A 27,362-nucleotide genomic window follows, 5' to 3' on the forward strand; every position below is an offset into this window, starting at 1 on the left:
TAAAATTTGATATGACAAGAGGAACGGGTTGTAAGACAAATATATCCTGTTTTTCTTTTGTCTCCTGAGGTATTTCTAGATGTTCTGTCTTTCTCTTTGTCCCTCCCTCTTTATCGCTCCTTTGCTGCATTTATTAGACCCTTTGAGTCTTGAGTGATTTCAGCTGTGAGGAAATGAAAGGTTATTTATTTTTCTTCCCCTTCTCTCCTTTGGCTGTATTGATGCTCCATGCAGCAGGAGGCATGGTGAGGCTCCCTAGTTTCTCGATCTCAGGGACTTGAGCTTGTAGTCTTTGAAGGTAGGGAACCAACTACGGAGGTGTGATATGGCAAGACGGAAGAGCCGGGCAACATCAGCAAGTGCGAGCGTAGAACTGCTGTCATACAGGAGAAGAGAGGAGAGGAGCAACGGACAGCAACAGTCGTTAGTTTTCTCCATTTTTTATGTGAAGAAATTGGGTTTGTTTTCAAGGCAGATGTGCGTCCACGTGTATTTGAATGGCTTGTTTGTACGAGGAAGCGCCTTTCTGCCTGCATTTGCTTCGGCTGTCAACTTAGTGGCATGCGTACAAAAGACTTGCATTTCTTGACTCCTCGCTGCCTCATTTCTCCTGGCTCTTATTCATGAGTTGTCATGCATTTGCAATAGCTGCATGGATTCATTGACGTAGTCTTTGTTCCCTTCTGCTTGCCTTTGCGAACCGCAAAGCATCACGTAGGAATTCTTTCGTTTGATAATAAGAGTAGATTTAGTTGTCTGTAGTCTCTCATAGTTTGTACATTTACACAAGCGGTAATTCTACCATGGTTCCTCAAAACGTACGCTTGACTTTATTTCTCGTTCACCCAATGTAACCCTTGTAATTGTTCTTTGCCTCTCTCTCTGTGGCTCTCTCCGCCGCTCTCGCCGTCGCTCTCTGGCTGGCCGCACATGGTACAGTCCTGCATGTCTGAGCAGCAGACGGCGAGACAGCAGCAATCTGCTAAAGCAGCTCCATGTGCTCGTCTCATCCATTTTCAACAACGCCCATGCAAGCGCTCCTAAAATGTTTTTCTCGCGCTCTCTCTCTCTTGCCATCCTTTTCTCATATAGATGCCTTTGGTTCCATTTTGTCGGGCCACATGCTCTTCCTCCCTCTGCGAGGATTGAGCGATGGAGAGGCTCACAGAGATGACTGCGGCAGCCATCGAGACAGCAGTCAACCGGGTGAGTCGTCTCCTATCCTTCCTCGTACAGCCTGCTGTCAGAAAGTGAGAGCACATGCAGGCTCTGTGGCCTAACAAGCTTTGGATACTTTACGCAAATGCAAGAACTGATAATGATGAGCCCACATTATTTTTTATTTTTTGTCCTGGCAGATCATTTATATCCATGCTGCTCATGTCCTTGTCACCTGCGAGCGCACATTTACAAGCGTTATGCGTTTTCCCACCATGCCGTTCTCTGCTTGCTCTGAGCTTTTGCAGCCACACAGGAGCTTGAATACGCAGAAGCGGAGCCGTTCTCATGAATGTCATGTGATAAGCGATGTCTGTCTGGGTGTGGATGGCAGACTTTGATTCAGCGGCGACTGCAGTCATTTGCTGTTGGTTTCAAAATCATGCTGTCTTTTTGTTTGCTTGCGACTCACCGCCTCCATCGGTTTGTAGCTTCAGTATCAAATTGAATTGTGCACGTTGTTAATGAACGCAAGCATATAATCTGGGTTTAAAACTTACTATGGGGCTCGAGTGGCAAAAGGTTGTGTTGCAGAGCACAAAGACAGAGAAAGGGAAGTGCTGTTGTTTGCTCCAGTCAAACCCATCCAGCAGATGATCTTCCATAACCGGGGCCAGATACGAGCAATCTGTACCTCTCTCATTCCCTGAGACCCTAACTTGTGACGTTTTGCTGTGATGTGCACGGGTTGGGTTCTTGGGAGCTGCGAGGGGCACTCACACATCTTTTGATCATAAAACAAACCCAAGGAAAAAAAGATGGCGGAATGGCACAAAGCGCAACAAAGACGGGACGCCGTCGTTGATTAAGCGAGGCGTGATGATGGCCGGGAACGGTAATTTGAGCCAGCCGCACAGTGAGAGATCGAAGCGGGCGAAATGAAAGAACACGGTTTCATTTAGGTTACGGAACCAGAGGCAAGCACAGCGTGTGGGGTGCTGGCTGGAGGAGAATGGGAGGAGGGAGGGATGGATAGAGGAATGTGGCTATGAAGGACACGTGACTAAGATGGAGGGATCGTCCACGCGGGGTGCGGTGCGGTGATATGGCAAATGCTAGACACAAAAACCTTTCTGTGAATTTGCCCAAACAGCTTTGCACACTGTAATGTGCAACAACAGCCCACCAAAAAGATCGTACAGACACAACCTGTGGAAACAGAAATCTAAAAGATATTGTCAAATGCAGCTTCATGACTCTTGGGTGGCTCTATGTTTCATTTTGAGAGCAACACAAAGTACTTTTGAGAGCGTGACACTTAAAGCTCAGTACGCGTGTGTTTGACCTCATGACAATGACCATCTTTGAATGCAATCCACCTCCAACAATTTCCCATATGGACAACACAGGAAATGTTCCTGAATAGAATACAAGTGCATGTTTTCTGTGATTTGACAATGGGATTTTGCTCATTGGTCAAATTGTGTCATGTGCAACTGGGCAAGCGCATAAGCAGCACATTTCTTTTTTTTTTTCTTTCTTTCAATGGAGCCAGCGTGCATGGCACATTGAGAAATGTTGCCTCAGTGCTCAGTTCTCCTGAAACCATTGTTGTGTGTTGAAATGTGTCTGGAGGCAAATGTCTGTTTCTCCGATTGCTCCGTGATCTCACTGTCTTCATTTCCTGCTCTCCTATTAGCACCTTTCTCGGAATTGTTCTTTTGTTTCGGACTAATCTTGTCACAATCTTTTAGTGAACAGCAGTGCTGTGGGGATCATTTCATTTCCACTCCTTTACTGTGGTGGTTGAAAAATGTGTGTGACACACTAATGGCTTTTATGTAACGCCATATTGTCTCACACCACTTAACCTGTTTATTGACTTTTAATTCTACAGCTTCTTTTAAATTCACTGTGAGGATGCGGCCACAAGAAACCTTGAAGCACGACAACCCCAGCAGGTAAGTGATCCTGTCTCAAGGCTGGCTTCTGATGATGTCGTAAACTCAATTAGGCAGCTCAGATTTCTGATCAAAAAATGATGTGGACAGTAATGTCAATGTTCTCAGTTGCGTTTTCGGACCTTTCACATAAAATCTGATTTGCAAGCTCTCTTGTGTACACTATGCCAACAAATGATGATAAACAATCTGAAGAATGTCCTTAACGACAAAGTAAACATGTTAGAAATCTTTTTTTTTTTTTACTGTTTCAGCAATGTCTTCCCATAAAAGGTGAGTTTTACACAAACCTAACCCTTTCCTGAGCCAGAAAGCTTTTTTTTGGTCACAAAACTGTTACTGTAAAATTCCTATGGTGAAAATTGAAAAAGCTTTCTTGACAAACGAGTATGAATCGCCATAATATGAGAATGACGCAAAAATAGCTTGTTGACGTTTGTGTCCACTTCTACACTGAGGAGTAATACCTTCAAATTAAAGATAAAAAGGAAACAATCTCTCTTGCTCACGTTGTTGAAAACTGCAAACGGCTCAACAATCAGTAGTTACAGGAACCATATTTGGGTGTGTGCAGGGACACAGCGGAGCAAGCATTCCTTCCTATCAGGCAGTAGCGATTTCTCCCAGCCAACCTGCAGAGAAATAATCAAAAACATTTTTACGTTTTTATGATGGTGAGATGCTTAAATCGAAATCAATTTCAATGGATTGCCCAACCCTAGTCACTACTGTTTTCCACATTTTCACTCGGAGAGAACTTGTTCATATTTATGACAACATGAGTAAATGTGTTATATGTGAATGCGACATACAAGTGAATGTTAGCATTCTGTCCCGCCCGCCAGCCATATCCTCCCTCGACCGGCGTTGGCGTCCTGACATGCCCTCAGATGGCTCAGTCCTTTCTTTCTGCATGTGTCGCCTGCTTTTGGCTGCTGCAGCAGAAGTAGAGGCAGGTGTTTCTACCTTATGTGCACCTCCCCTCCCTCCTCTCACTTTCCCTTTTTCCTGCTCCCTTATCACTGCAGTGTTGCAGCTCTGTCTGGGAGGCAGCGATTCTATTGTTCAGAGCAAAGGAGTGTTCGGGTTGAGGTGGTGGCCAGTGAGGGAGGGAGGGCGCCATTGGGTCCACCCCGCCCTGTGGAATGGACATGCTTCAAATCACTGTGATACTTGGCATCTGGGTGCCATCAGCAGCTCAGGGTTTTTCTTTTTTCCTGGACTGCCCTCGCTGGACAGAGCTCACTGGTCTTTCTGCTGCAGACCGCCGCCATCTTGTTAGCGCTCGCTTCTGCAGCGCTCAAACAAACTCGAAAATCAAATCCTGCCTTTAGCATAATCAACATTTGATCAATGAAACACCTTACATTAGATTTATACCATAGCCTTACCAGAACATGAATATTATTCACTGCTCTCTTAATAAAACAATAATAGGCACCATAAATGTATGCTACAGAGAAAATTAAGCGTTGTTTTAAAACGGATCAAACAAGTGGTTGTGAAACAATAGCGATCAGACCAATACAACTGCCATATGTCAATTAAAACAAAATCCACCAGCCTATCAGCAAGCAGACTGATGCTGAAGTAGGCATGTGAAATAAGATTCTTAATCCATGTACTGTTACAATTATTATTATTATTGGGAAAAATACTATAATTGTGTAAACATTTATTTCTGTATTCCAACACGTTAGCTTCATCTTTGCCGTAACCAAGAATAAGAACAAGTAAAGCGGGAAGATTGCATGACAAGGTGCAGTTTTCACATGAAATTTCAGCCTCTGAATAATGAAGACCAGATGTTGGAGTTATGCGTAGGAAGTCAATTGTCTACACTTGTTACCCACCGCTTGTGACAGTGATGCACACAGGCACCAGCGATGCTCGTTACTGTATAATCAAATTTAACCAAGACCCTCTCTCATATTACTGCTTGTTTAAAAGCAGCACAGCACATTCATGGAAGTGCAAAGGCAAAAATAGAAAACGGTACATAACTAAATGTGCAAACAAGCTGTTAGTCAATTCCTAATAACATTTTTAAACCTAAAGCAGTGCTTATGTTTTTACGGATGGTGGAAAAATCGATTGACTTAAATACACATGAGCCAAGTCAGAAACATAAATAACTTGAATAGCTGTTTTTATTATAGAGATGTTGTGATGGATAGTAATGGGCACATGTAATACTGCACATATATGACACAATGAGCTCCTCCTACTCTTGCCCCTTTCCCTCGTTTTACTCTTGCAGTTTGTTCCTCCTCATCTTACATACACTTGCATACACCGCCAGACTGTCTCTCTGTCACGCATACGTGTGTGCATGCACACGCACACACACACGCGCGCACACACACACACACAACTTTTGTTTGGAGTCAGACAGCATTGAGAGGAGATCCTGTGGCCTTTCTGAGAAGAATGTTAATATGGCCGTGCTGGTCTCTCTGGGGACGGAGCGAATGGACTCTGGCTTGCTAATGTACTGTCGCACTAACCCAGCATGCACGCACACACATACACACACACACACACATGTACACACAATTTAGCTGTAGCAGCGGCAAGCAGACGGTGCCAGCTAACTATCTGCATACTAAACATAAAGGGGTACCCCCCCAAAAAAAACATAACGAGTGTGTGTGTGTGTGTGTGTGTGTCTGTGTCTGTGTGTGCGTGTGTGTTGCTATAACTGACAAATGTGGAAACAGTCAGGGAAATGTGTTGCCTAGCATCAGTTGTACATGGTATTACTGTAAAGTGCAAATGTTAGAGAACCGAAGAAAGAATTAAGAGACATCCATGATTTTTTTTCAATTCTTTGTTCATTTTAATGTCTGGTGACACTAAAAGTGTGTCGAGCGCAGAACTGACAGAAAGACAAAACATGGAATACCTAAAAGCAGCATTTTATAAGGCCTTAGCTATTTATGTAAGAACTGATGAAATGATTTTGGTTGCTATTTAGAAAACCTTTTAAAAATCTCAATCAGCTATTGAATTGAATTCTGATGAGCTGGTTTTGTTGTCATCAATGTACCGGTCCAAACAAATGCATCTTAAAATGAACAGGGAACTGAAGAAACAAGAAGGGTGCTCTCTTATTCTTTTCCATGGATATATATTAGAACAGGAAATACATTTCTATGCTCTACAGTAAGTGTCTTTCACCGTTGCAAAGTTCCTTTCATAGTCATTCATTCTCATTCCGTATTCCTGCTGTAAAGAGAGAAAATCCACCACAATGACCGCCCTACTTAGCCCCCCCACACAAACCTTAGTCCTTTCTTAATAAAGGTAAAGTATGATAATGGCCTCCAGGTTGCCATAGAAATGAGACGGGGCCCCTGTACGTGATTGTGGACCTGAAGGAAAACCCATTTACCCCCCCCCCCCCAATGGGCCCTTTGCCTTCATCTTTTCACACTTTTCTCCTTACGAAGCAGTTCTGCGTTTGTCAGGGCTTGCGTCCACCTTCTCCTGTTTGATGAGGGAAGAAATTGTAAAAGACTCCGGTAGAATTTCAATCCTCGGTGTTTATTTGCACTGCACATGGCAGAAACACTGAGAGTGTGGTCAGTAGCTGAATCCTCAGAGACGCTCCATGGCTGATCTGCTTTGAATGCCGACACATTGCTGAAGAGGATGAGGAGGGATTCAACTCTTAGTGGGCGACTATGCCTTGTTTTCAATTCAAATCCTCTCAACTTGGAGCTGTTTGATGTCATATGGCAACTCAAGATTTTTGGAGTGCGTCTGCCGAAATATTCCTCCACAGTCTTGTTTGTAGATCTTTCCGGAAACAGAAAAACACCCTTATCCAAATTGTTGTAAGAACAGAATTGAGTGTCCATTTTTCTATTGTGGCCTTTGCAGCCAACGTCTCTTTTGGCCAGAGTCCACGTGGCACCAAAAGGCCGTAGCATTCCTGATGTCTTTGGCTAATCTGTGGTGTCAGTTTGTGTTAACGCCGCACTGCCAAATTTGAGTGCTCGCAGCGCGGGCGAATATTAAAAAAAGTCACATTCCGGGAGGGCGGGTGTGCGAAACAAGGGTCGCGTAAGGTTGAATGGTGCTTGCGCGCTGAGCAGCTCGTACAGTAACGGTCCAATGGTCTGGATTGGAGGCGGGGCCCGAGCGCGCGGCACTCTTGAACGGACTTCAAAGCGAGAGGGAGCATTTTTTCCTCATCCTCATTGAAAGCAGCTAAATGAGCTTTGTGGGGGGGTGGTCCGCTCCTGCTGCGAGACAATTGAGAAGCACGATGAGGGATGCCGAAAAAGGCCGGCAGGTCATATGCGTAGTTAATTATCTGTTCCTCAGCCTGCCATAGTTTCTGCATACCACCCTCGTTGACCTTGAACCAGTGGGAGCTAACGCTTAATTTGCAAGGTTTTGCAAGTACAAGGTCAAAGAGCCCAACATTTAATATATAGCATGGTGCACTCCCTCATTTTGAAAAATATAATGTATAAAAATGTTTGATCATTGATGATATTTGATGATTGGTATATTATTACTGTAGTTGGGACTCACAGAGAGTAAAAAGTACACCAATTTATGAACTCCTTGTGAGGCCATTTTGGGGACTGTGTAATATGTGCGCTGATCCCTGCGAGTCCCAGTGGGGCGACGGTAGGAATGTGATGGGGGTCAAGGGTCAGACAGTCACTTGAAGTACACTTCTGTAGTGTGGCAATAGGTGCCAAAAGAGCCCCTCTGAAATCAAAGCCAAAATGTTTTTGCTGCCTTACAGTATCTCAAAGTCTGCTGGATTTTCTTTCCTTTTACGTCCCAGCAAACGAGTACAAATAAAACCTGTTGACATTAATACTCTAAGTAAACACGACCAGATTATACACAGTACATTTGTGCGTAAATTAAGATGAGATCATTCTTATTTTGGTGATGTTTTTATTTTGGTGATGTATTTATTTGGTTGTGTGCGGCAAGATTTGTCTTACAAACTATGTGTCTTGGCTCAATAAAACTGGCTTAAAGGCCAGCACAGCGTTCGTGCCAAGGTACTCCTTTTCCCTCCTGAGAGAGGCCCCACCATTCAAGCACTGTGAGGTCAACAAGTACAGATGATCACCCACAATGCCTCTGGACAAGGGAGGGGGGGGGGGGGGGGTACCTTAAATATGCAGCTCTGTTCCTTTAAGATGTATTAGGAGCTGCCTGGAAGCAGAAGGAGGAGGGCGAGGAGGGAGCGGGCGACAGAAATTGTATCATCTCGCCGCGCTAAAACGTCGAAACTGCCGCTTCCCACCTTCTGCTGCAAAGCTATTAAGTTGCAATTATTCATCATATCAAATTAGGGGTGTCACTTTGTCCACCGCTTCGATGCGGAGAAAAGGAGTGTTGTTGCTAGGAGAAGGAGAGAACCCGATCTTCTCTTATTGGCCACCGGGCAGCGTAACACGGCCCAATGAGAGCAGTAGCCGTGCTACCCCCCCTACAATCCTGATTAATATGTCAGACATGTTTTGTGGGTTAACGGGAATCCGACTGGGTTACTGGTGGCATAGTGCTACATTTGGTTGACTATACTGATTGGTTATGACTAACTGGTAACCAGTCCGGGATGCAGCCAGCCTTCCAAACAGCTGGGGCAAGCTCCCACTCCCCTGATTGAGCAATATAGAAAATGGATGGATGATGGGAATTTGGTGAGGTACATGCTGAGGGTAGTGAGCATCATGCACAGTGTACAGTACTTGGAGGTCAGAGGGGCGCACGTTCACACACATGCACTGTAGTCTAGAGTAAGTGAAAACAGACGGAGTGCAAATAGGAAATGAGATTGGTCACATGTGCACCATTATCGGAAGAGAATGTGGAGCGGAGTGAAAAGCGGGTGTTTTCCTCATCGACTGAATTCATTTTAAGAGCAGAATAATTGAAACACAGTGTGCACGCTCGATGTGAAGCAGATTCAGTTATTCCTTTTTTAGTAGTGAGATCTTGACTTTTCATGTCAACAGGGCAATTGCAATTTGTCAGATTATATAAAATCAATAAATTAATGTAAGAGTTCTTTGTGGGTTTTTATTCGTCAAAACAAAAATCATTTCATTTGTCTTGTACAAAAATGGTCTGTAACAAAATCTGTGTTAAATGTTAACTGTAATTTGGTTTGCTTTGAAACAATTGTTTCATGCTTCTATTTGTACTTTTGCAGAAGTGGCATAATGAAACATTGCACATGTGGTACAATGAAAATTAACCTCTATTTAAAACAGTTCATTATGCTAAAGTCAAAGTCTGCTTTATTGTCAATTTCTTCACATGTCAAGACCCACAAAGAGATCGAAATTACGTTTCCCACTATCCCACGGTGACAAGACATAGTACACAATATACATACAAGTAAACAGCACAAAAAGTAAAAACAAGAAGGCACAAACAATGAATAAATAAGAGCGATGAATAAATAATAAATAAACAAATAACATAAATAAGAGGTGCAAAAATGGAGCAAGTGTGCATTCAGCAGACAGTCAGAATATAGCGCAAAAGTACAGGACGTTGCGCAGGAGGGGGGAGAGAGTTCAGGATCCTAACAGCCTGGAGTATGAAGCTGTTGGTGAGTCTGGTGGTGCGGGAGCGCAGGCTCCTGTACCTCTTCCCAGAGAGCAGAAGATCAAACAAAGAGTGAGCGGGGTGACTCACATCACACACAAAAAAGTTGTGTGGTATTTAAAAAAAATGCAGAAAATAATCAAATGCACAATCCACTGCATGTTTTAAATTATTTAAATGAGTAGTGTGTAAAACATTCTCTGTTTACAACTGCAAATAGCAAAGTTCAATCCAGGATGAAAATCTTATCCCGTAGCTGAGAGGATCTCTCACACCAGAACATGATAATAATTGTTTAATGGAGCGTGATGTATTATGTTTTCAGGGGGCCCAAAAAGTCTCATTGCGCCCCTGCTGGGATTTTGCTTGAAATTAATTCAATGTGACACCGCTTTAACTAAAACATTCCACCAGCAGTTTTCAGTTGTTAAGAAGCAATTACCCAGTTCCATTCTTCTCTGATGTTTTTTCAAGTGAGTGGGGAACAGATTGTCATGTTATTAAAGAGTCACAGGTCTGAATGATCCCCCTTGCAACTGCTTCCTTTTTGTCTTAGATGCAACAGTAAGACAATCCACAAAGAACCACTCCCTATTTGCATGTTGACTATTTGTAGTCCCACTGACTAAATTACAATCCACTCAATATGCGCCAAATTTGTCTTATTCCCACCTGGATTTGAACTTTTCTCCCACTATTTTCTCACACAGCCTGGAAAGAGGACGAGTGTAGCTTCACATGCTGCCCTCTAACGGTCGTGTGTAGACTTACCACTTACCACTCTTTAGTATACTAGGCAAGGGTAGTATATTGTAGTCTTTTGCTGAGCAATGAAATAATTGCATTGCATTTTTTTCAGACAACATAACAAATTCAACACACAAGAAGAATGCAGTTTTTTTTTTTTATTCAAACTCGGTTAACAAGACTAAGAATCTACACAGACAAAGAAAAAACAATTTTTAGCAAACACTTTTTTAAAATTGATTTCTTTTATTTCGTTTTCCCCATTTGTATATATGTGTCTGGCTTTAGGGGGAAAACAGCAATTAAGTTGATGAATTTTACAAAACAAAAATATCAACTTTGCACTTGCATATGAGGAAAGGCTTTGTGGCCTGCTTTTGGAACCATTTCAGCTGTTTGGTCAAGCAAAGGACTGTTTTTCTTGGATTCATCTCATTTGCTTTCGCAAGATTGAGCATAACTGAGCTTTAAATAAAACGGAATTGAAGAGTCGGCTGACCAACAACATTCCTCTCGTCTCCTTGAACTAATTCAAGCAAAGGTTGCCCGAGGTTAAGGAAAACATTTTAAAGGGAGATGAAGTTGGTGCCTGATCTGATTTAAAAGTCATAACGTCTAATCAGTTGTTGTTCATTAAGTACCATGAATCCCATTGGATATTGTGTATGATTTATCACGCATTCCATTATGCAGACATGTTCAAAATGGATATACCATTTTGGCTTTTGTTGCCATCCCAAGGACTGTACAAAATCAATCAAATATGTTCCAAAGAAAACCATGAAATTCTTAGCTTTCATTATATTTTCAAGATGCAGATGCTTTGAAGAGCCCATGTAGGCTATAGGCCATGTTGACAGGCACATTGGCTCTTCCCAACTCTTCTAACGTCTTGGCATTCAAAACCAGGAGGAATGTGCCTTTATCCTAAAGTTGGACAAGCAAACACAACCCAAAATTTAATTTATTTAACTCTAATTTCTGTCTCTCAAAAGCGCAGCATAGAGCGTATCAATCTCCGAAATACACAGGTGTAGTCAGTGAATTTTTTTTGGTGGTGTCTGCCGATTCTTCCTTGATAATCACGCCTTATTTTTTCGATAAGTAGGGCCTCCATGGACTCTAATTTTTACGTTTCTACCTTATATTACACCACCTGCACGCTGAAAAGATATTCGTCCTTCTTAAAACATCTTACCTGTGAAGGCGAGAGAACCACAGACAGGATGACACCGTCGTCCTCCTCTACGGCGTCTGGTGAGGGCACAAACACCGGCTCAGATGGGAAGCAGCCCTTCTGGTGCCACACCTGAGCTCACATGAGCATGAATATGAATGCAGAAAGGGATGTTCAGATAGGCAAACAGACAACATTTCAAAAGCATTTGAAAAAAAATTATCATCTCAGCTCTGTTGTTGCATTGCATCAGGCACCTTAAGCGTCTTGTGGTTAAGGTCCATCTTGAGAAGCGAGTCCCCCAAAATGTTTCTGGAGCCGCAACCGTAGAAATAGCGATAAGGCTTGGTGTTGTAGAGCTCGTAGTTGATGTTGGGGAACTCCAGGCCACCGTACCGGTAGAGGTCATCGCCATGGAGATCCTCGTGCTGGCAGAATACCTGGTGCAGCAATTTTAACCTTTGGTAAATCAAGTTTGTTCCATTTTTGTTTGGATTAGATTGCGAGTAAAAGTTGCTCCGCTGACTCTTGCATCAGATTCAAGTGAAATTCCTTGCTTACCATTGTGTTGCTCTTTTTGACACATGTTGCTGCACTGGAAGGACGAGTATTCAGGTTTTGGGCAATCGGCGTGTCATCAGTCACACGTAGGGGTAAAACAAAGCGGCGAGGAAAAGCTCTGCTTGAGCTTTTGTACGCCTGAATGGAAGAGAGGTTCTTAAATATTTCCTGTATGGATTGCGGGTTGACCAAAGAACGGATGATGACATCATAGCCAACGCAAGGGCAGGCAACACAAATAATAATCGGCAAAGTTGACCTCATCTAGCGCTTCTCCCGACTTGCGTAAATTTTGAAGGGAGTAGATGTCGATGGCTTGGCCGTCATCGTAGCAACACAGGTCAATCATCAAGAGCCCGTTCTCTTCATAGGCGTTGATCTGATGGAAATTGAAGAAAGCTTTGGTGTAGTACTTCACCGGGCTGGCCTCGAAAGACAAAAACACATGATTAGATCTAAATTTCATTGAGTGAGTTCTCCTACATGATGGCCACCTCTCACCTCGCCCGTACTCTTGTCGATGACGTGCATGATGGTTTCCAGTTTGGGGTCCCAGTGAATGGCCTGGCAGAAAGCCTTGCCCCTCATCTTACATGTGGCTATCTTCATCATGTCAATTTTACTTGGTTGCTCAATGAACACCACATAGTTCTTGGACATGGCTGAGGTGGAAAGAGCTGCTCAGATTAAAGCACCAGCAGTGCTGGTCGCCATCTGCTGACTTACCAAAACTGTGGTAGTAGGAGGGTTGGAACTTATTAGTGGAAGGGATGGAACACAGGATTTGGGCCCCTTGCAAGGTGTCTTCAGTATTGGCCTTCTCAGGAGGTACACGTATGATGTTGTACATGCTTCCTGAAAAAAGTACATTTGTGACTTGTACCAACACCTTTTGCTGAGGCCTTACCTTTGCCTCCATAGGAATTGCCCATATTGAAGCAGGTGCCGTCAGGGTCGTAGTGAGGGTGCGCGGTGGTCCCATTCACAGCAACAAATGTGCTCCAGTCGACCTACAAAGCAGAGCAGAGAAATGCATTTTCTCAGTGGCCGGAACACGAGATGACATAGCAAATGTCAGTCAACAGGATGCTACGTCAGCAGTGTACCCGTTGGAGTGTTTCTAAGCTCTCTGGGTCCACTCTGTGCATGTAGTTGCTCTCTGTGCAGACGTAATAGTCTCCTTTGTATTTCGAAAAGTTGACATTGCCATTGTCTGTGGGCTCTGCAACAGACAAATAAAATAAATAAAATACTCAACGTATGAGTGTATATCTTTTACTGATGGAAATATTTACATATCGGATGGTAATACTCACTTAGGATCTCAAAACGAGAGAAGAATCGCTGGAAGATGTTTTTGCAAGGGTCGGGCATTGAGGCGGTACCAAATTCAGACACCATGATTCGATCCCGCTCGCTGTTCTTCTTGTAGGCGTCGCTGTGCAGGAAACGACTCCTGTACGTCACTTGGCCTTTCTCCATTTGGAATTTGTGCATCATGGCCATCCCGTCAAACCAGTGGTTGTAGCTGTCAGGGAGAAAATGCTTATAGTGCAAATTAGCAGTTGAATTAAAAAATCACTCTGGTTGAACTTACTGAGTGTCTCCAAACTCAAATTTGCCTGGGCCGTTTCGGAGCAGGCTGCCGTTGATCCAGTGGGGAATGGTCCCTTGTACCTCAGCACGGATTGGATCAGGGCTCTCCTCGACAGAGCAGACCAGAGGAGCCATGCTCTCCAAACCCTTTGGTCGTATAATACCTTGCTTCACCCCCTTGTTGGATTCTTCTGCACACACAAATGGCTCGCTAATAACATTACGAAGGAAAAAATCCTGTCAAATCTATTCTCTCCACAAATATTGTATTCATTTATAACCATCAAACTAACCAGATGTTTTTCTTTACCGTTGCTATTGTGCAATCAATGATTCTCCGTGTGAATGTCGACTAGCGCAAAACCGGTTTTGTTCCCTTCATTTATGACTACATGAGCAAAAGAGAAGAGTTTTTCCATGTAATTTTGAATATTAAAATGTCAATATTTTTAGAATGGAATTGGCTTACCTGCATTATTCATTGTGGACATGTTTGCAGTGTGCTCTCACCTGAATTGATGAGTACTGCTGAGCACGTATTGGCGTTTTTAAATAACATCTCCATTACGTAATCCATTCCATCTTAGTAACATAACATGGAAATGAGGTCACACACAAAATGAACAGTAAATGATTGCAACTCGTTCAGTCACATCGCATACCATTCAGGTTTTTTTCTTTAAATGTAATAGAAATTAGAACAAGATGACTTTCATTTAATTTTATTATCAGAATTGTATAGAAAAGATACACAAAGACACAAGTATGGCAAATTATATTGTTTGAAAGCACATTTGTATAAGGAAGGCTGGTGGTGTATTTGAGGTGTAGTTTTGCGCTTATACAAAAACTGTCACTAATAATCATTAAAAAAATAAAAATAAAAAACTGGCACAATGAAAATTGTCTTCATTTGGTAACAGAGCAGTGTAGCTTTGTAAGGCATAAAGTGGCAAATCTGCCCACGACCCTCAATACAATACAAACATATATGTCATCGTACTTACTTAATGTTTTTGGATTAATATTATTATTGATGTCATTAATGTCACATATTCATTCAAACAGATGCGCTGAAGACACCGTGGAAGCCGTAGGGCATGTTGACAGCCACATTGGCTCTTCCCAACTCCTCAAAGGTCTTGGCATTCAAAACCAGAAGGAAGGTGCCTTTATCCTAATGTTGCCCAGGAAAACAAAACAAAGCAAAACAAATATTGGTGGATCACCAGGGAGACATTGTGCAAATATTTCTGAACACTTTAATTGAACGCATTCATTGAAATACTCATTGGAAGATTGACACCTGAGATTTACTTGACACAATTAGCTAATAAATTCAAAAAATATTTCTCATTTTGTTACCTGCGAGGGAGAGAGAACCACAGAGAGGATGACACCGTCATCCTCCTCCACGGCCTCTGGTGAGGGCACAAATACCGGCTCCGATGGGAAGAGACCCTTCTGGTACCACACCTGAAAACAAATGAACAAAATCGGAGCAATGTAAAAATGTTGCAACTACAACATTATGTTGCAGTGCATCATGGCAAACACCTTAAGCGTCTTGTGGTTGAGGTCCATCTTAAGAAGCGAGTCTCCAAACATGTGTCTGAAGCCGCATCCATAGAAATAGCGATAAGGCTTGGTGTTGTAGCGCTCGTAGTTGATGTGGGGGAACTCCAGGCCGCCATACTGCGAGAGGTCATCGCCATGGAGATCCTCGGGTTGGCAAAATACCTGATGACAAAGAGATGGATCAGTGTGGCATTGTCATGTGTGGTCAAAAGATTCAGTGAGAGTTCAGGACTGGAAATCACTTTTTGTTCTGGCTCAATTGAATTCATTTTTTTAAATTGCTGGGTCAAGCTGCATTTCTAACTCTTTAAGCAGATTTACTGCAAAACCTTTCATACTGTATTTATTTCAAATAAGTCGAGGGGGAACAGTTGAGTCGCTTGGAATGAAGTCACACTTACTCTCGTGTTGCTCTTTTTGACACATGTTGCCGTACTGGAAGGACGAGTGTTCAGGTTTTGATCGGTCGGCGTGTCATCCGTCACGTACATGGGTAAAACAAAACGGCGAGGAAAAACTCTGCTCATCTTGTTGTACACCTGGATGAAAACAATTGTAGGTGTGCTCTTTTAAATCCAAATGACAGCATAATTTTGTAGAGCAGTTATGTCATTTGTATACGATTGTTTCAAATAGGAACAAATCAGATGTGGAATATCGTCCCCAATTGGAAAATCTTTTGCTTTAATTTTCTATCAAAAAAATGTGTCAAGCATTAACAGGGAGAACAATGAGCAAATGTTTCCGTAACAGCGAGCTGACCTCATCTAGCGCCTCTCCCGACTTGCGTAAATTTTGAAGGCAGTAGATGTCGAGAGCTTGGCCGTCGTCTGAGCAACACAGGTCCAATATCAAGAAGCCGTCCTCTTCAAAGGCGTTGATCTGATGGAAGTTGGAGAAAGCTTTGGCAAAGTACTTCACTGGGCTGGCCTGAGGAAATGAGATGGCATTAGACTTGAATCCAGTTGCATGATCCTTCAAGCCTGACTGTGACCTCTGACCTCGCCTGTGTGTTTATTAATAAGATGCAGGACGGTTTCCAGCTTGGGGTCCCAGTAAACGGCATCGCTGAAGGCCTTGCCCCTCATCTTACATGTGACGATCTTCATCAGGTCAATTTTAATTGGCTGCTCAATGAACACCACATAGTTCTTGGACATGGCTGGAGGGAAGAAGGGCGGTCAGAAGAAAGCAACAGCGGTATTGGCCGCCCGCCATGTGCTGACTTACCAAAGCTGTGGTAGTAGGACGGTTGGGACTTGTTTGCAGGCGTGATGGAGCAGAGAATTTTGGCACCTTGCAGCGTGTCTTGGGTGTTTGACTTCTCAGGAGGTACACGAATTATGTTGTACGTAGTTCCTGAACAATTTGCATTTATCAGAGCATGGAGACACTAAGGTTTTTAAGGCAAGACCGAATGCAAAGTTACCTTTGCCTCCATAGGAATTGCCCATATTGAAGCAGGTGCCGTCAGGGTCGTAGTGAGGGTGGGCAGTGGCTCCATTCACAGCAACAAACTTGCTCCAGTCGACCTACAAAACAGAGCAGCTATTATGATCCACACTTCAGGTTTTTTTTTTTCGGTCATTTATTTTGTTATGTAGAGGAAAGTTTTAAATAGACCGTGTTTTGTGTACAGACCTGTTGGAGTGTTTCGAGGTTCTCTGGGTTGACTTTGTGCATCAAGTTGGTCTCTGTGCTGACATAGTAGTCTCCTTTGTATTTTATGAAGTTGACATTTCCATTGTCTGTGGGCTCTGCAACAGGCAAATACTCAGCGTGAGCGTGTGGGAATCTGTATGTTCTAACGGTCATGACTCCAAGAAGTCTGTCAACAAATTCCCGGGTTCCCGCACTGCAATTCATTCTGTTTCATAACACAGTATACTGTACACAATCAAACACAAAATGGTACCAATGTTTTAGGATGTTTCGCCACTGCATTATAACATAATTTGTGTTACATACCATACTTGCATGTTTCACAAGGGATGGATTCAGGATTACGACAATAATGGTACAAAACATGGACAAAAGTATTGGGACAGTTTGCTCAGAGCACATCTATACAGTGTACATTTTATGGTTTGTTTTGGCCTAAAAAAGAAGTATTATGGACTGACAATAGTACACCAGACATACTCACTTATCATTTCAAAACGAGAGAAGAATCTCTGGAAGATGTTTTTGCAAGGGTCAGGCATTGTGACGGTGCCAAATTCAGACACCATGATTCGATCCCGCTCGCTATTCTTCTTGTAGGCGTCGCTGCGCAGGAACCGACTCGTGTACGTCACTTGGCCTTTCTCCATCTTGAACTTGTGCAACATGGCCATCCCGTCAAACCAGTGGTTGTAGCTGTCGGGGAGAAAATGCTTATAGTGCAAATTAGCAGTTGAATTAAAAAATGACTCTGGTTGAACTTACTGAGTGTCTCCAAACTCAAATTTGCCCGGGCCGTTTCGGAGCAGGCTGCCGTTGATCCAGTGGGGAATGGTTCCTTGTACCTCAGCACGGATTGGATCAGGGCTCTCCTCGGCAGAGCAGACCAGAGGTGCGATGGTCTCCAAACCCTTCGGTCGTGCAGCGGTACATTCCTTCCCCTCCTTGTTGGCATCATCTACATACACAAATGGCAAATAACAATAACAAATGTTAAGCGAAATCCAGAAGTTATCAGTTCATTATTTTAGTAAGGTTTAGTGAAAAAAAAAAAAAATCAATGTAACTGTGGCAATACTTTCAATAATATTGTGGATGTATAAAGTATGGAATAAGCATATGGTAGTGATCCAAGTCACACTTCCAAAAGCTCTTTTATTTATATAGTCATGAATACATTGGACAAATCAGATTTTTTTCTGTGTGTCAGCAAATATTCATGCCTTGACTAGTGGGTTGCATAATAGCAACGGTAGAAAAGAAACCTGGATAGTTTGATGACAGTTATGTATTTAATATTTCGGGGAGGGGCGGGGGCTTGACTCACATTGGCGAAGCACGCATGCTGCCTGCCTGGCTTTGCTCCAGTAAGCCAACTCCCAAAGCAATTTTGTAAAAAAAGACATCTGATTTGAATTCAGCTTAATACTCTTTGCTCTTCTAGCGGTTGTTCAAAAGGAACACTTTATCTATGTACGTATAAACATTTGAATTCCAGCAAAAAGTTAGGTAGATTCAACATTTAAAGGCAACAAACTTTGATAACGTTTGCAATCCGAGGTTTGGAGCAAACAATTTGCTAGTCTTGCTGTGCTCATATTTCCATTAATGTCAATAATTTACGTCTCTGAGTTCTTCCAGCCTAATAATAAGTATCGGCAATACAATACACAGTGTACTCCATACAAGGTCTGTTTACAATTTACTCCCAAAATACTTTTTGTAATGACACCCCGTGCATGTTGACCCTGGGTCTAAATATGTACAGTAGAGTAACGACAAGGATTAGAATCATGTTCTATATGTACGTTCTTTGCATTCCTCATGAAGAGCAGTCTCCTAAGTAGAATAATTTAAAGCGCCTGAAACATGAGATGTTTTCTTCCATAGATGGTCAGTGATGGGGGGGAGCACAGCAAGTCGGCCATCACAGTCATATCTTACCTCAAAAATAAATTAACAGTGCAGCGTTATGATCTACATAAGACAAGCAAAAAGCATCTTAGCATCTTACCTGAATGAACGACTGGGGCCATGTCCGTTGGCAAACAAAATCAAGTCCCTGAGGCAAGACAGCCAGACGCGAGTGCAGTGGTGCAGCAAGAGAACACGCTGCAGAGCGGTTACATAACATGATGATGCTTTTACGTAACCCATTGAGGCATAATGGCATGGTAACCATGGTTACTAACCACGGCGTCTAAATGAGGGACCACGAGCAGATACTTACTCTTCGGCTGCTATTGCATTGTTTAGTTCTTGGTTTGGGATGATTACTTGAAAAATGTATTCTCTTGCAGGAAATGGGGTCAAAATACAAAAAGTCCTGCCTAGCTACAAAAACAGATATGCTCAAACCTCATTGAATAAAGTACATAAGCAGACAAGTATATTCACATATTAAATAAATAAAAGAAACATTTTAAGCATATAATTATACCTACACACCAAATCAATAAAGGAGACATAACTAGACATTTTTGATAAGTGGTGATGAGAAAGGTTTTTTATAACTTTATGATCTGATATATTTCTGAGCACTTTGAAATAACAAATGACTTTTGATATATTGCCTAAATAGCTTAATGACCCTTAAGGAACTGTGTAATGCATGCCTGATGTTTTTTCTCTGAATTATGGACACGGCCAGAGTCGTCTTGACCGTTCAGTACCTGATTGTATCTTATGTTTTGACTAATGCTAGACACCAGTTTTTGATTACTGCTGAACGCTCTGCAAAGAGGGAAATAGTTTGCCTAACAAAGAAAAGATACGGTTGGAAGCATGATTAAACTGAGAATAAGCAAAGACATGATGTATCAAAAGAACAGCAATAGATTAATGATGTCACAGCCAAAAGCTAACATAATTTCGTACAAAATGACAAAATTAAAAGAATGAGGTACGACAGTGTATGTCCAAGATTGGAGAAGAATGTTCACAGGAAGGTCACGTGGAGATAAAACCAGCAGGTGCCAGAAGGAGCCACCCAAAGACTTGGCCAAAGATGATCGGCAAGGCCGAAAGACGGGAGGGAAGACAACAGCCCCCACCCGAGAACTCGGTCAAAGATGATCGCCAAGGACGAAAGACGGGATGGAAGACAACAGCCCCCCTCCACACACACACACCAACAGCCCCCCACCTACACACCGAATCGGCCATAACCAGCACCACTCCCATGGAAGCAGACTCTCCTTCGAACTTGCCCCACCCCGAAGACTCATCACCCATCAATCTCGGCCCACAATGTGCTACTGAATATAAAACTGATCTAACAACCTTGGACTTGGCCTTTTCTGAATGGAGACTTTCCGCTCTTGAAGGGCCCAGCGCTGTATTGTACTTTCCTGAAAACAGAGCTTTTTGAACAAGAATTGTGATTGAACTCAACCAACTTGTGTAAGTCTAATTTCTGCTTCAGTGTCTTTGCATTTTCCTAAATCTGAAGAAATCAAACGAGCACGCAGTGAGTAAATTGGATAACAGGTGATTGGCAAAGGCTTTTGCCGTGAGGCGCAGATAACGCGCTCCCTAAATTGTGGACAAAATCCAGCACTCTGATAGTGATTTCCTTTGTTTTTAAGCAACAAATTATTAAACTAATGTAGCTGGAGTGCTTTCAATTAGGTTTGGATTAGTCTAGTCGTACTAAACTGTTAACTCTGAAAAACAACTGAACATTTTAACAGGTGTAGATTTTTTTTGTATTCCCTGTGTGATCAGGATACCACTTCTAATGTATCTTGGGAAATGGGAAAGAGGTAGCATTTAAATAACATAATTATAAAAAATAAAATAATAATTCTTCTCATAGTCTTCGAACAGGCAGCAGGTGATTCAAAGTGGAAAATTTAATTTTGGAAATTGTTCAAGTCATTGTTTTTGTATGCTGCGTGTTCACAATGTATTCACTTAACAAATTAACTTGGGAAGAAATGCAAGAAATATGGAGAAAGAAATGCTTTTGGTTTAAATGTTTGGGCTGTTGAATAGTATATATAACACTTGCTCTGTGCTCATGTACCAACATGTTCTTCTCGTGGATTGCAGTTTAAATTTTGTTCACTAGAGCGCACTGTTGACTTAAGTGCAAGATAGAGGTCAACGGATAGGCTCCCTATCATCCTATTATGGAACTTCGAGGACTTCACTAGATCGGTCATATTTGTCTGTCCACAAAAAAATAAACAGTATGGAAGCGAAGGTATTTTCAAAAAACGAAGGGAAAACCCCAATTGAATTCAAATTCATACTGTAATCAAAAAAGGGAGGTGGGGTAAATAATATTTTATATCGTTGTTTGCTTCACAGTCCTTAAAATCATTTGTCACGCTGTTTTTGTTTCTTCTTAGAATGAATACGACAAGAATTACACTCTGGCAGATAAAGTGGACACCTAAACTAAGTTGCATGCTGATCCTCCTAATCTTAGTTGGAGGATTAAAGCACAAGGAGGCTTGCCTGAGGTCCAGCCATGAAGCTCTAACCATTCAGGTGACGTTTTATTTTGTCTCTCTTTTTTTTTTTAAAGGTTCCCCAGTCATAGATTGAAACCCGCTCACTGTCTTGTTAAAATGAAACATATAGAGAGAAGACTGCAGTGCTTTTCTTTGGATTTGGGGAGTGATTGTGTTTTTGCTGTTTATGAATTGTTAATGCAGTGATCAAATGAACTATTAATTTTTATAATTAATTACTAGATTTGAAGCTGGCATTGCAGATTACATTCCATTTAAAAAAACAAATCACCCTGGCAGTAAAATATTGGATAAATTTGCACAAGATAATGGAATCATGCTACCCAAATGCTTCATGTTAAAACTTGGTGCATAACCCAGAGTTCCAACTTATTGAGTCAGCATTGTCTTTGTGCGATATCAAAATTGATTTGGTGGTTTGAAATATTTAAGGGTGATCAATATGCAAAGAAAAAAACTGAAATCAGAAAAGGGGCAAACATATGGCACATACGCTAAGGTAAACGTAATATAATGTAAACATTGCAGTAAAACGTAACATTGCAGTAAAATGTAATGTAATGTAGTGTAAGATGTAAGATCACTTTGTTACTCTACTGACCTGTACAGAAAGTCATTCATGAATCCTGCAGTTGATGTTTTGTAATAACTCATAAAATGTATATTTCCTCGGCAGGCTATATCTCATCTGCTGGATAGAATGCCTTCATTTCCGAGTATGAATAAGTGGTCATTGTCAGAGGTTCTGGGTCGACGGAGACGACTGTTGGGCCTTGGCGCTCTGCTCGCCTGGTTGGTCCTCTTCCATCTCCTGGTCAACGTCTGGCTCCTCTGCATCTTCACCAGTCTGCTAGTTGTTTTGGGAGGCTGGCTTGGGTCACGCGCCATTCTGGATGCCAACAACCTTCTCCACTTGGAGCATTTCTTGCCCCTCGGCGGTGCAACTCCTCCTCAGTGTTCAGCTGAACAAGAGTGGAGGCTCAATCAGGAGATCCATAGCGCCGTCCACAAGGCGGTGCGGGATTTTGTATCTTCTTGGTATCGCACCCTACTGCCAGAGGTGGAAGGCGAGTTTGAGCGCGCAGTGCGTAATTCCATGCTGGAGTCGGTGATGGAGTTGAAGGAACGTGCCAGGCGGGTCGACAGAAAAGTGCTGGTCCAACGACTTTTAGAGCTTTATGGCCGCCACCTGCAAAGCTACATGACGGCCAGACGCGTGCAGCTGGAGACGCGGAATGCCAAGATTAGCCTTTGGCAGCTCTACCAGGAAGTAGACAGCCCTCATCCAGCTGTGAGCAATGCAGCCGGTGAGCTGGGCTACACCAGAGCTCTGGTGAACCTCGTCTTGCACGTGCTTGTCCCATACCCTCAGATGGAAACCAGAACCGGAGGGTACATGGTTACCGAACTCATCACCTGCAACGTCCTTCTGCCGCTCATAAGTAGGCTATCCGATCCCGACTGGCTCAACCAAACCATTGTGGATGTTTTCACCAGGTCACAAAAAACGCAAGATGGTGCCCTGTACCGGTGCGCCCTCAATGATTCGTGGATGACCTGCTTGTCGTCTTCGGATCGAGTGAACGAGAGCATCTCTGAGCTGTTCAGCCCAGTGAGTGAGGAGGACTCCTCTCAGTGCAGTATGCTGAGCCTCGAGACTTGTTCCGGGAAAACTGAGAATTGCCACGCCGGCCTGCTCGCGCCTTGCAAGATCAACTGCTGCTCCCATGCATCTGGCCACTACTCACCGCTCGCAGGCTCCAAGATGCTCTCACTGGATTCCTTGATGCAGTCCGACACGGAAGAAGACACAACCAGACGCTTGTGCGATTGCGGTCCTTCCCCCAACTTCTGCAACTCGATCAATTTAAAGGATGATGCCGATGATTTTGGCTGCTTGGCCCCGTTGAAGAATCTCGGGCCGAAGGTGGCGGTGCCTGTGGATTCGCCCTGGCCCGCAGGTGTTGCTCAAGAAAGAACCCCCACCGGTCCGTCAAGCAGGCTTTGCCTTAGCCCCTTCAACTTCGAGGCTCCAAACAAACCATCGCCGGGCATCCAAAATGTGCAAATTGCGGGAACAGTCAGTGCGAGGGAGCAGCGTGGCACTGGAACACATCCTTATACTCTCTACACCATCACGGTAAAAATCCGGTCAGACAGTTTGTGACGATTGATTTCTATTTCCCCAGCACAACTTTTTGTCATTTCATTTTGGCAGTTTGAGACAGCAACATGCCCGGAAAACAGTGACCTTTTGCAACCAGCGACCTGTCACTCGGTCAACCGCAGATACAGCGAGTTCCTCAACCTGCAGACGCGTTTAGAGGAGAACCCAGAAGTGAAGAAGTTTGTTAAGAGTGAGAATTGAGCAAAATATAACTTGATTTATTTCTCTTGTTTTGAATATCTTGTCACCATTTTGACACCACTTTTAACAACTATCTGGTGTTACAGATGTTAAAGGTCCAAAGAAAATGTTTCCCGACCTCCCCTTTGGAAACACGGATGGCGAGAAGGTGGAAGCTCGTAAAGGTCAACTGGATACATTCCTTAAGGTACACTCTAGCCCAAATTGGGTAAAATAGCTAAACTGGGTTGTACTGGTGCGGATCCTTCAGTCATCTCTTCATTGAATTTTGTTTTGTAGCAACTGAACAGCATACCAGAGACCGCGAGGACCGAGGACATGCAGGAATTCCTGTCTCTAAACTCAGGGGGTTGCACATATTTTGGAAAAAAGCCTTTTTCCAAGTCAAGAATTGATAAGGTGACAAGGAATTTGTGTACTCTGGACCGCAGTCTTGCGGTGTACAAATCAACTGTGTCATGCAACTTAGTTTATTTTTGAAATGGGATCCAACATTTTGTCTGTCGTGATTGCTGCTACAGATGATGGAAAACGCCTTGGACACTTTGAAGACAGCCTTTCCTTACCCTGAAGCCATGAGTCCAACAGAGGACCTTGAGGGAGACTCTGATGGTAGAACACTGGACAGCAGGAAGTACAGGTGAGAGTTGGTTCCATAAAAAGAAAGGTCTACTTATACATCTCTTGTGAATCATTTTTGGGGGGGTTACAAATGTTTCCTTTTTTGTTCCCTGTATCAGACGGCTCATGTTCCCAAGCAAAGTGTCTCCATCCCTCAATATACCCGACTTGCATCCTAAAGTAACGTACTGCTTTAGCGAAGGCAGCCCCGTAAGTTCTCATGTCATTCATTAAATGTGTTTTTATTTGCAAACACATTTGTTCTCATTTCTCTGATTTGTTCAAGGTGCTTAACGGCATGTCCTTATCCAGATTGGAAAGTTTTGTCCTGGAGCAGGAAAGACTTTTATGCCAGCCGCAAAGCAGAGAGCAAGCCAAGCGCAGGGAGTCTTCAGGCACAGACAAAAAGACTTTAGGAAAAAGTCAGAGTGCAGGTATGAGGTGCTTCCTCCCACCCTCAAGTCAACTGGACTTGTTTTTATGAAATGTTTATTTTCCAGCACTCCATTCATATTGTTTCCACTGTTGCCTTAGGCAGTACAGTGTAATGCCACTTGAGGGCAGCAGAATCCCACATCTTGCATTTGCTTGTGTTAAAAAAATACGAAAGTGTCGCTACATCTTGCACTGAATTTTAGTTTTTTGTTTTGTTTTTTTAATTATTATTATTTTATTTTCAGACACAGCTGTGGCGGATGTTGCACTGAACATCTTGTGTTTGTTGATGAAGGAACAGTGGAGTTGGCTGTGCACCGAGAACATCCAGAAGGCCATCAGACTTATCTTTGGCACTTTTATTGAGAGGTTGGACTGAAAGCTTCCATTGCTATTTAAATTTGTTCATCATTTTATCATGAATATAATCTTTCTTTGATTATGTACTTCCATAGCTAAGCATTATATTTTGACTCCATCAATTAACTGTAAAGGTAAAGGTATCATCACTAATGTTGACAATATATATTTCTATGATCATGTCTACATCATTTTTTTCTCACAGATGATCGTCGTTTAGGCCTTTTCTTCAGTAAGGAGAGTTAAATGAGATGCTGCATGGCACAAAATCCAAGGCATTGTTATTCATTTGAAATGCAAGGTTAATGCCAAATTTTAAATTCAAATTTCAACAAAGGCATGTCTATGATTACCACTGGGCTTGTTTTACCGCAACGTCTGTGGGAACCGCCTTTGTTTAGGCTCCAGTGTTCTGCTGTCATTAACATCACTGACTTGCTTAGTGCTCACTGAGCAGGTCACTAAGTAATTCAAGCTGCTGTTATGTTTTGAACTTGGTAAGCACGCTTGAATCACTTTGCACGCACGGCTTCGAGATGTCACACCTAGGTTTGAAGCCGATATTCCCGCAAATTCTGACTCCTGCCTTCCACTGATTTTTGCCCCAGATGGATGGACGTGGGCGTGGCCCACCTGACCAGCGCCCCCTGTTGGGTCATTTACCTCCAAGTTCTGCAGGAGGCCGTGTGGCCCGGTGGCACTTTGCCTGCCCAACCGCAGCCGGAACGCAGTGCCGCAGAGAGAGAGGAAACCAAGGAGCGATGCTTGGAATGTCTCCTGCAGCTACTTCCGGGTTTGCGAAGATACACTGAGTGAATGCTTGACGCGTTGACTTTGACCTACTCTGTCTGGTTTGTGTTGATTTTGGTGGCTACAGAGTTCATCACCGACATGTTAGGCAGTGACAAGTACAGACTGAGCTTGGAAACCATGCTGGAGTCTTTACAGGACCACCACATAAACAAGTGAGTCGTCAAGCATTTCATTGCTTTCTGTTTTGATGGTGGTGGGATTTGCTTTTTACAGTCGAATATCTGCACAATTCAAATGTCCTAATCGTCTCTGTCTGCAGGCATCTGGTTTACTGCATCTGTGACTTGCTGCTGGAATTTCTGATACCGGAATCAAGTGATGACTCCTTCCAGCGATCTCTTTTGCAAAGTCTGTGCAAAGATACTCCTGCCTGACGGCCACATTTCACCACAGCTGGAAGTCCACGCTGACATGACGGATTCATACCAGGGCTGTGTGAGTTAAGGCCATGAAGGACTCACTAGATTCTTGGTCAGTATCCACAGATCGTAAGTTTTAGGTTGACAAACTCATTTTTGTGCTCAGATATATTGTGTATTTTTTTTTTAATATTGCTCAACGTGCACACGAGGTACAAATATGCAATGTCATGAAATCCAAAATAAGCTGTGAAAATGTTGCATTTAAAAAAAGTTAATGTTCAGTTTTTATTGACATAAAATTGTTTATAAAAGATAAATATGAAAACAAGAAATGTCAAAGTAATCAAGCATGGTGTGAAATAGCATTATCCCACGTCAGACTTAACAAAACATTTACATTTTCCTATGCAGGCTGAATGCTATGCTAGATTAGAGTCAAGTATTTTTACTGAGCCACTGGAAGCAATATGTTTATTATAATCATTAGCAACGCTGAAAGCTGTTTTTAATGCCGTATCCCATCCCACACATGATTTATTTGTTTTGTGCTGATGCATCCAATATCATCCACTTTTTCCATCTAAATGTTGAACAATAAGTTGTGGTCAGTGATTTATTCTTTTTACTGGGTTGAGGGCTGTGGTGCATTCAGTTATTCATTCCAAGTTGAAGATAAATATGCATTTTGAATTTAATGCAGTGTATTATCATACAAATGAACCCATAATATTGATTACAGCTGCTGATTGTTTTCAAGTGAATCTCTGTCATGTTGACCCGAGCATTCAAGTTAACGCGACCAGTATTACAAGAGCACGTGTGAAAAGACACCAAAAGTTGTAGAAGCCAAGAGTTGTTTTCATCAATAAAGTCAATGTCTGGTCCAGG

General features: G+C 42.7%; 3 protein-coding genes across 11 annotated transcripts in view; 1 reads left to right on the forward strand and 2 right to left on the reverse strand.

Moving 5' to 3' along the window:
* LOC148386004 (sorting nexin-19-like) overlaps positions 1–27,362 on the forward strand; it is a 46,006-nt gene extending 18,644 nt beyond the window's left edge. For 2 of the 6 annotated variants that reach the window (XM_088398015.1, XM_088398016.1), the window contains 14 exons: positions 1,093–1,206; positions 3,056–3,119; positions 21,390–21,531; positions 22,192–23,655; positions 23,734–23,872; positions 23,970–24,070; positions 24,163–24,282; positions 24,405–24,523; positions 24,624–24,714; positions 24,791–24,938; positions 25,185–25,308; positions 25,908–26,092; positions 26,177–26,264; positions 26,372–27,362. In XM_088398015.1, the coding sequence (XP_088254141.1) occupies positions 1,093–1,206; positions 3,056–3,119; positions 21,390–21,531; positions 22,192–23,655; positions 23,734–23,872; positions 23,970–24,070; positions 24,163–24,282; positions 24,405–24,523; positions 24,624–24,714; positions 24,791–24,938; positions 25,185–25,308; positions 25,908–26,092; positions 26,177–26,264; positions 26,372–26,486 (3,014 nt within the window). In that variant the 3' untranslated portion in view covers positions 26,487–27,362. Of the gene's footprint in view, positions 1–677; positions 1,207–1,557; positions 2,974–3,055; positions 3,120–3,373; positions 3,393–21,389; positions 21,532–22,191; positions 23,656–23,733; positions 23,873–23,969; positions 24,071–24,162; positions 24,283–24,404; positions 24,524–24,623; positions 24,715–24,790; positions 24,939–25,184; positions 25,309–25,907; positions 26,093–26,176; positions 26,265–26,371 lie in introns of those variants that run through there. The other 4 variants (XM_088398020.1, XM_088398014.1, XM_088398018.1 and 1 more) reach the window with 4 other exon arrangements.
* Positions 10,604–14,355, reverse strand: LOC148386005 (carotenoid-cleaving dioxygenase, mitochondrial-like). Of its 4 annotated transcripts, XM_088398025.1 has the most exons (13): positions 14,264–14,332; positions 14,105–14,182; positions 13,796–13,985; positions 13,515–13,726; positions 13,305–13,420; positions 13,106–13,208; positions 12,925–13,053; positions 12,700–12,860; positions 12,458–12,625; positions 12,199–12,336; positions 11,895–12,077; positions 11,659–11,769; positions 10,604–11,387 (listed from the first exon to the last, which is right to left on the reverse strand). In XM_088398025.1, the coding sequence occupies exons 3-13, from the start codon at positions 13,927–13,929 to the stop codon at positions 11,268–11,270; spliced, it is 1,575 nt and encodes a 524-aa protein (XP_088254151.1). In that variant the 5' UTR covers positions 13,930–13,985; positions 14,105–14,182; positions 14,264–14,332; the 3' UTR covers positions 10,604–11,267. The 4 variants fall into 4 exon arrangements, with proteins under 4 accessions (XP_088254151.1, XP_088254150.1, XP_088254152.1 ...); XM_088398024.1 differs by lacking the exon at positions 14,105–14,182 and having other exon boundaries at positions 14,264–14,355; XM_088398026.1 differs by lacking the exon at positions 14,105–14,182 and having other exon boundaries at positions 14,305–14,346.
* On the reverse strand, positions 14,495–19,155 carry LOC148386006 (carotenoid-cleaving dioxygenase, mitochondrial-like). Its single transcript, XM_088398023.1, has 12 exons — positions 19,049–19,155; positions 17,800–17,992; positions 17,519–17,730; positions 17,014–17,129; positions 16,802–16,904; positions 16,603–16,731; positions 16,374–16,534; positions 16,135–16,302; positions 15,774–15,911; positions 15,352–15,534; positions 15,160–15,270; positions 14,495–14,971 (listed from the first exon to the last, which is right to left on the reverse strand). The coding sequence occupies exons 1-12, from the start codon at positions 19,068–19,070 to the stop codon at positions 14,855–14,857; spliced, it is 1,653 nt and encodes a 550-aa protein (XP_088254149.1). The 5' UTR covers positions 19,071–19,155; the 3' UTR covers positions 14,495–14,854.

This window comes from Syngnathus floridae, chromosome 15 (assembly GCF_059516105.1).
Source record: "Syngnathus floridae isolate MCC-2025c chromosome 15, RoL_Sflo_1.0, whole genome shotgun sequence".
Classification (NCBI taxonomy): Eukaryota; Metazoa; Chordata; class Actinopteri; order Syngnathiformes; family Syngnathidae; genus Syngnathus; species Syngnathus floridae.

Excerpts from the sequence above, each read along its gene's own strand:
- LOC148386005 (XM_088398024.1), bottom strand. The coding sequence starts at position 14,285 with ATGTCCACAATGAATAATGCAG. Across the intron at positions 13,727-13,795 it reads TTTGAGTTTGGAGACACTCA|CTACAACCACTGGTTTGACG; the intron begins GTAAGTTCAACC and ends TCTCCCTGACAG. Across the intron at positions 12,078-12,198 it reads TCAAAAAGAGCAACACAATG|GTATTCTGCCAGCACGAGGA; the intron begins GTAAGCAAGGAA and ends TTGCTGCACCAG.
- LOC148386006 (XM_088398023.1), bottom strand. The coding sequence starts at position 19,070 with ATGGCCCCAGTCGTTCATTCAG. Across the intron at positions 17,993-19,048 it reads GGCCCCAGTCGTTCATTCAG|ATGATGCCAACAAGGAGGGG; the intron begins GTAAGATGCTAA and ends TTGTGTATGTAG. Across the intron at positions 17,130-17,518 it reads CTCTCGTTTTGAAATGATAA|AGCCCACAGACAATGGAAAT; the intron begins GTGAGTATGTCT and ends TGCCTGTTGCAG.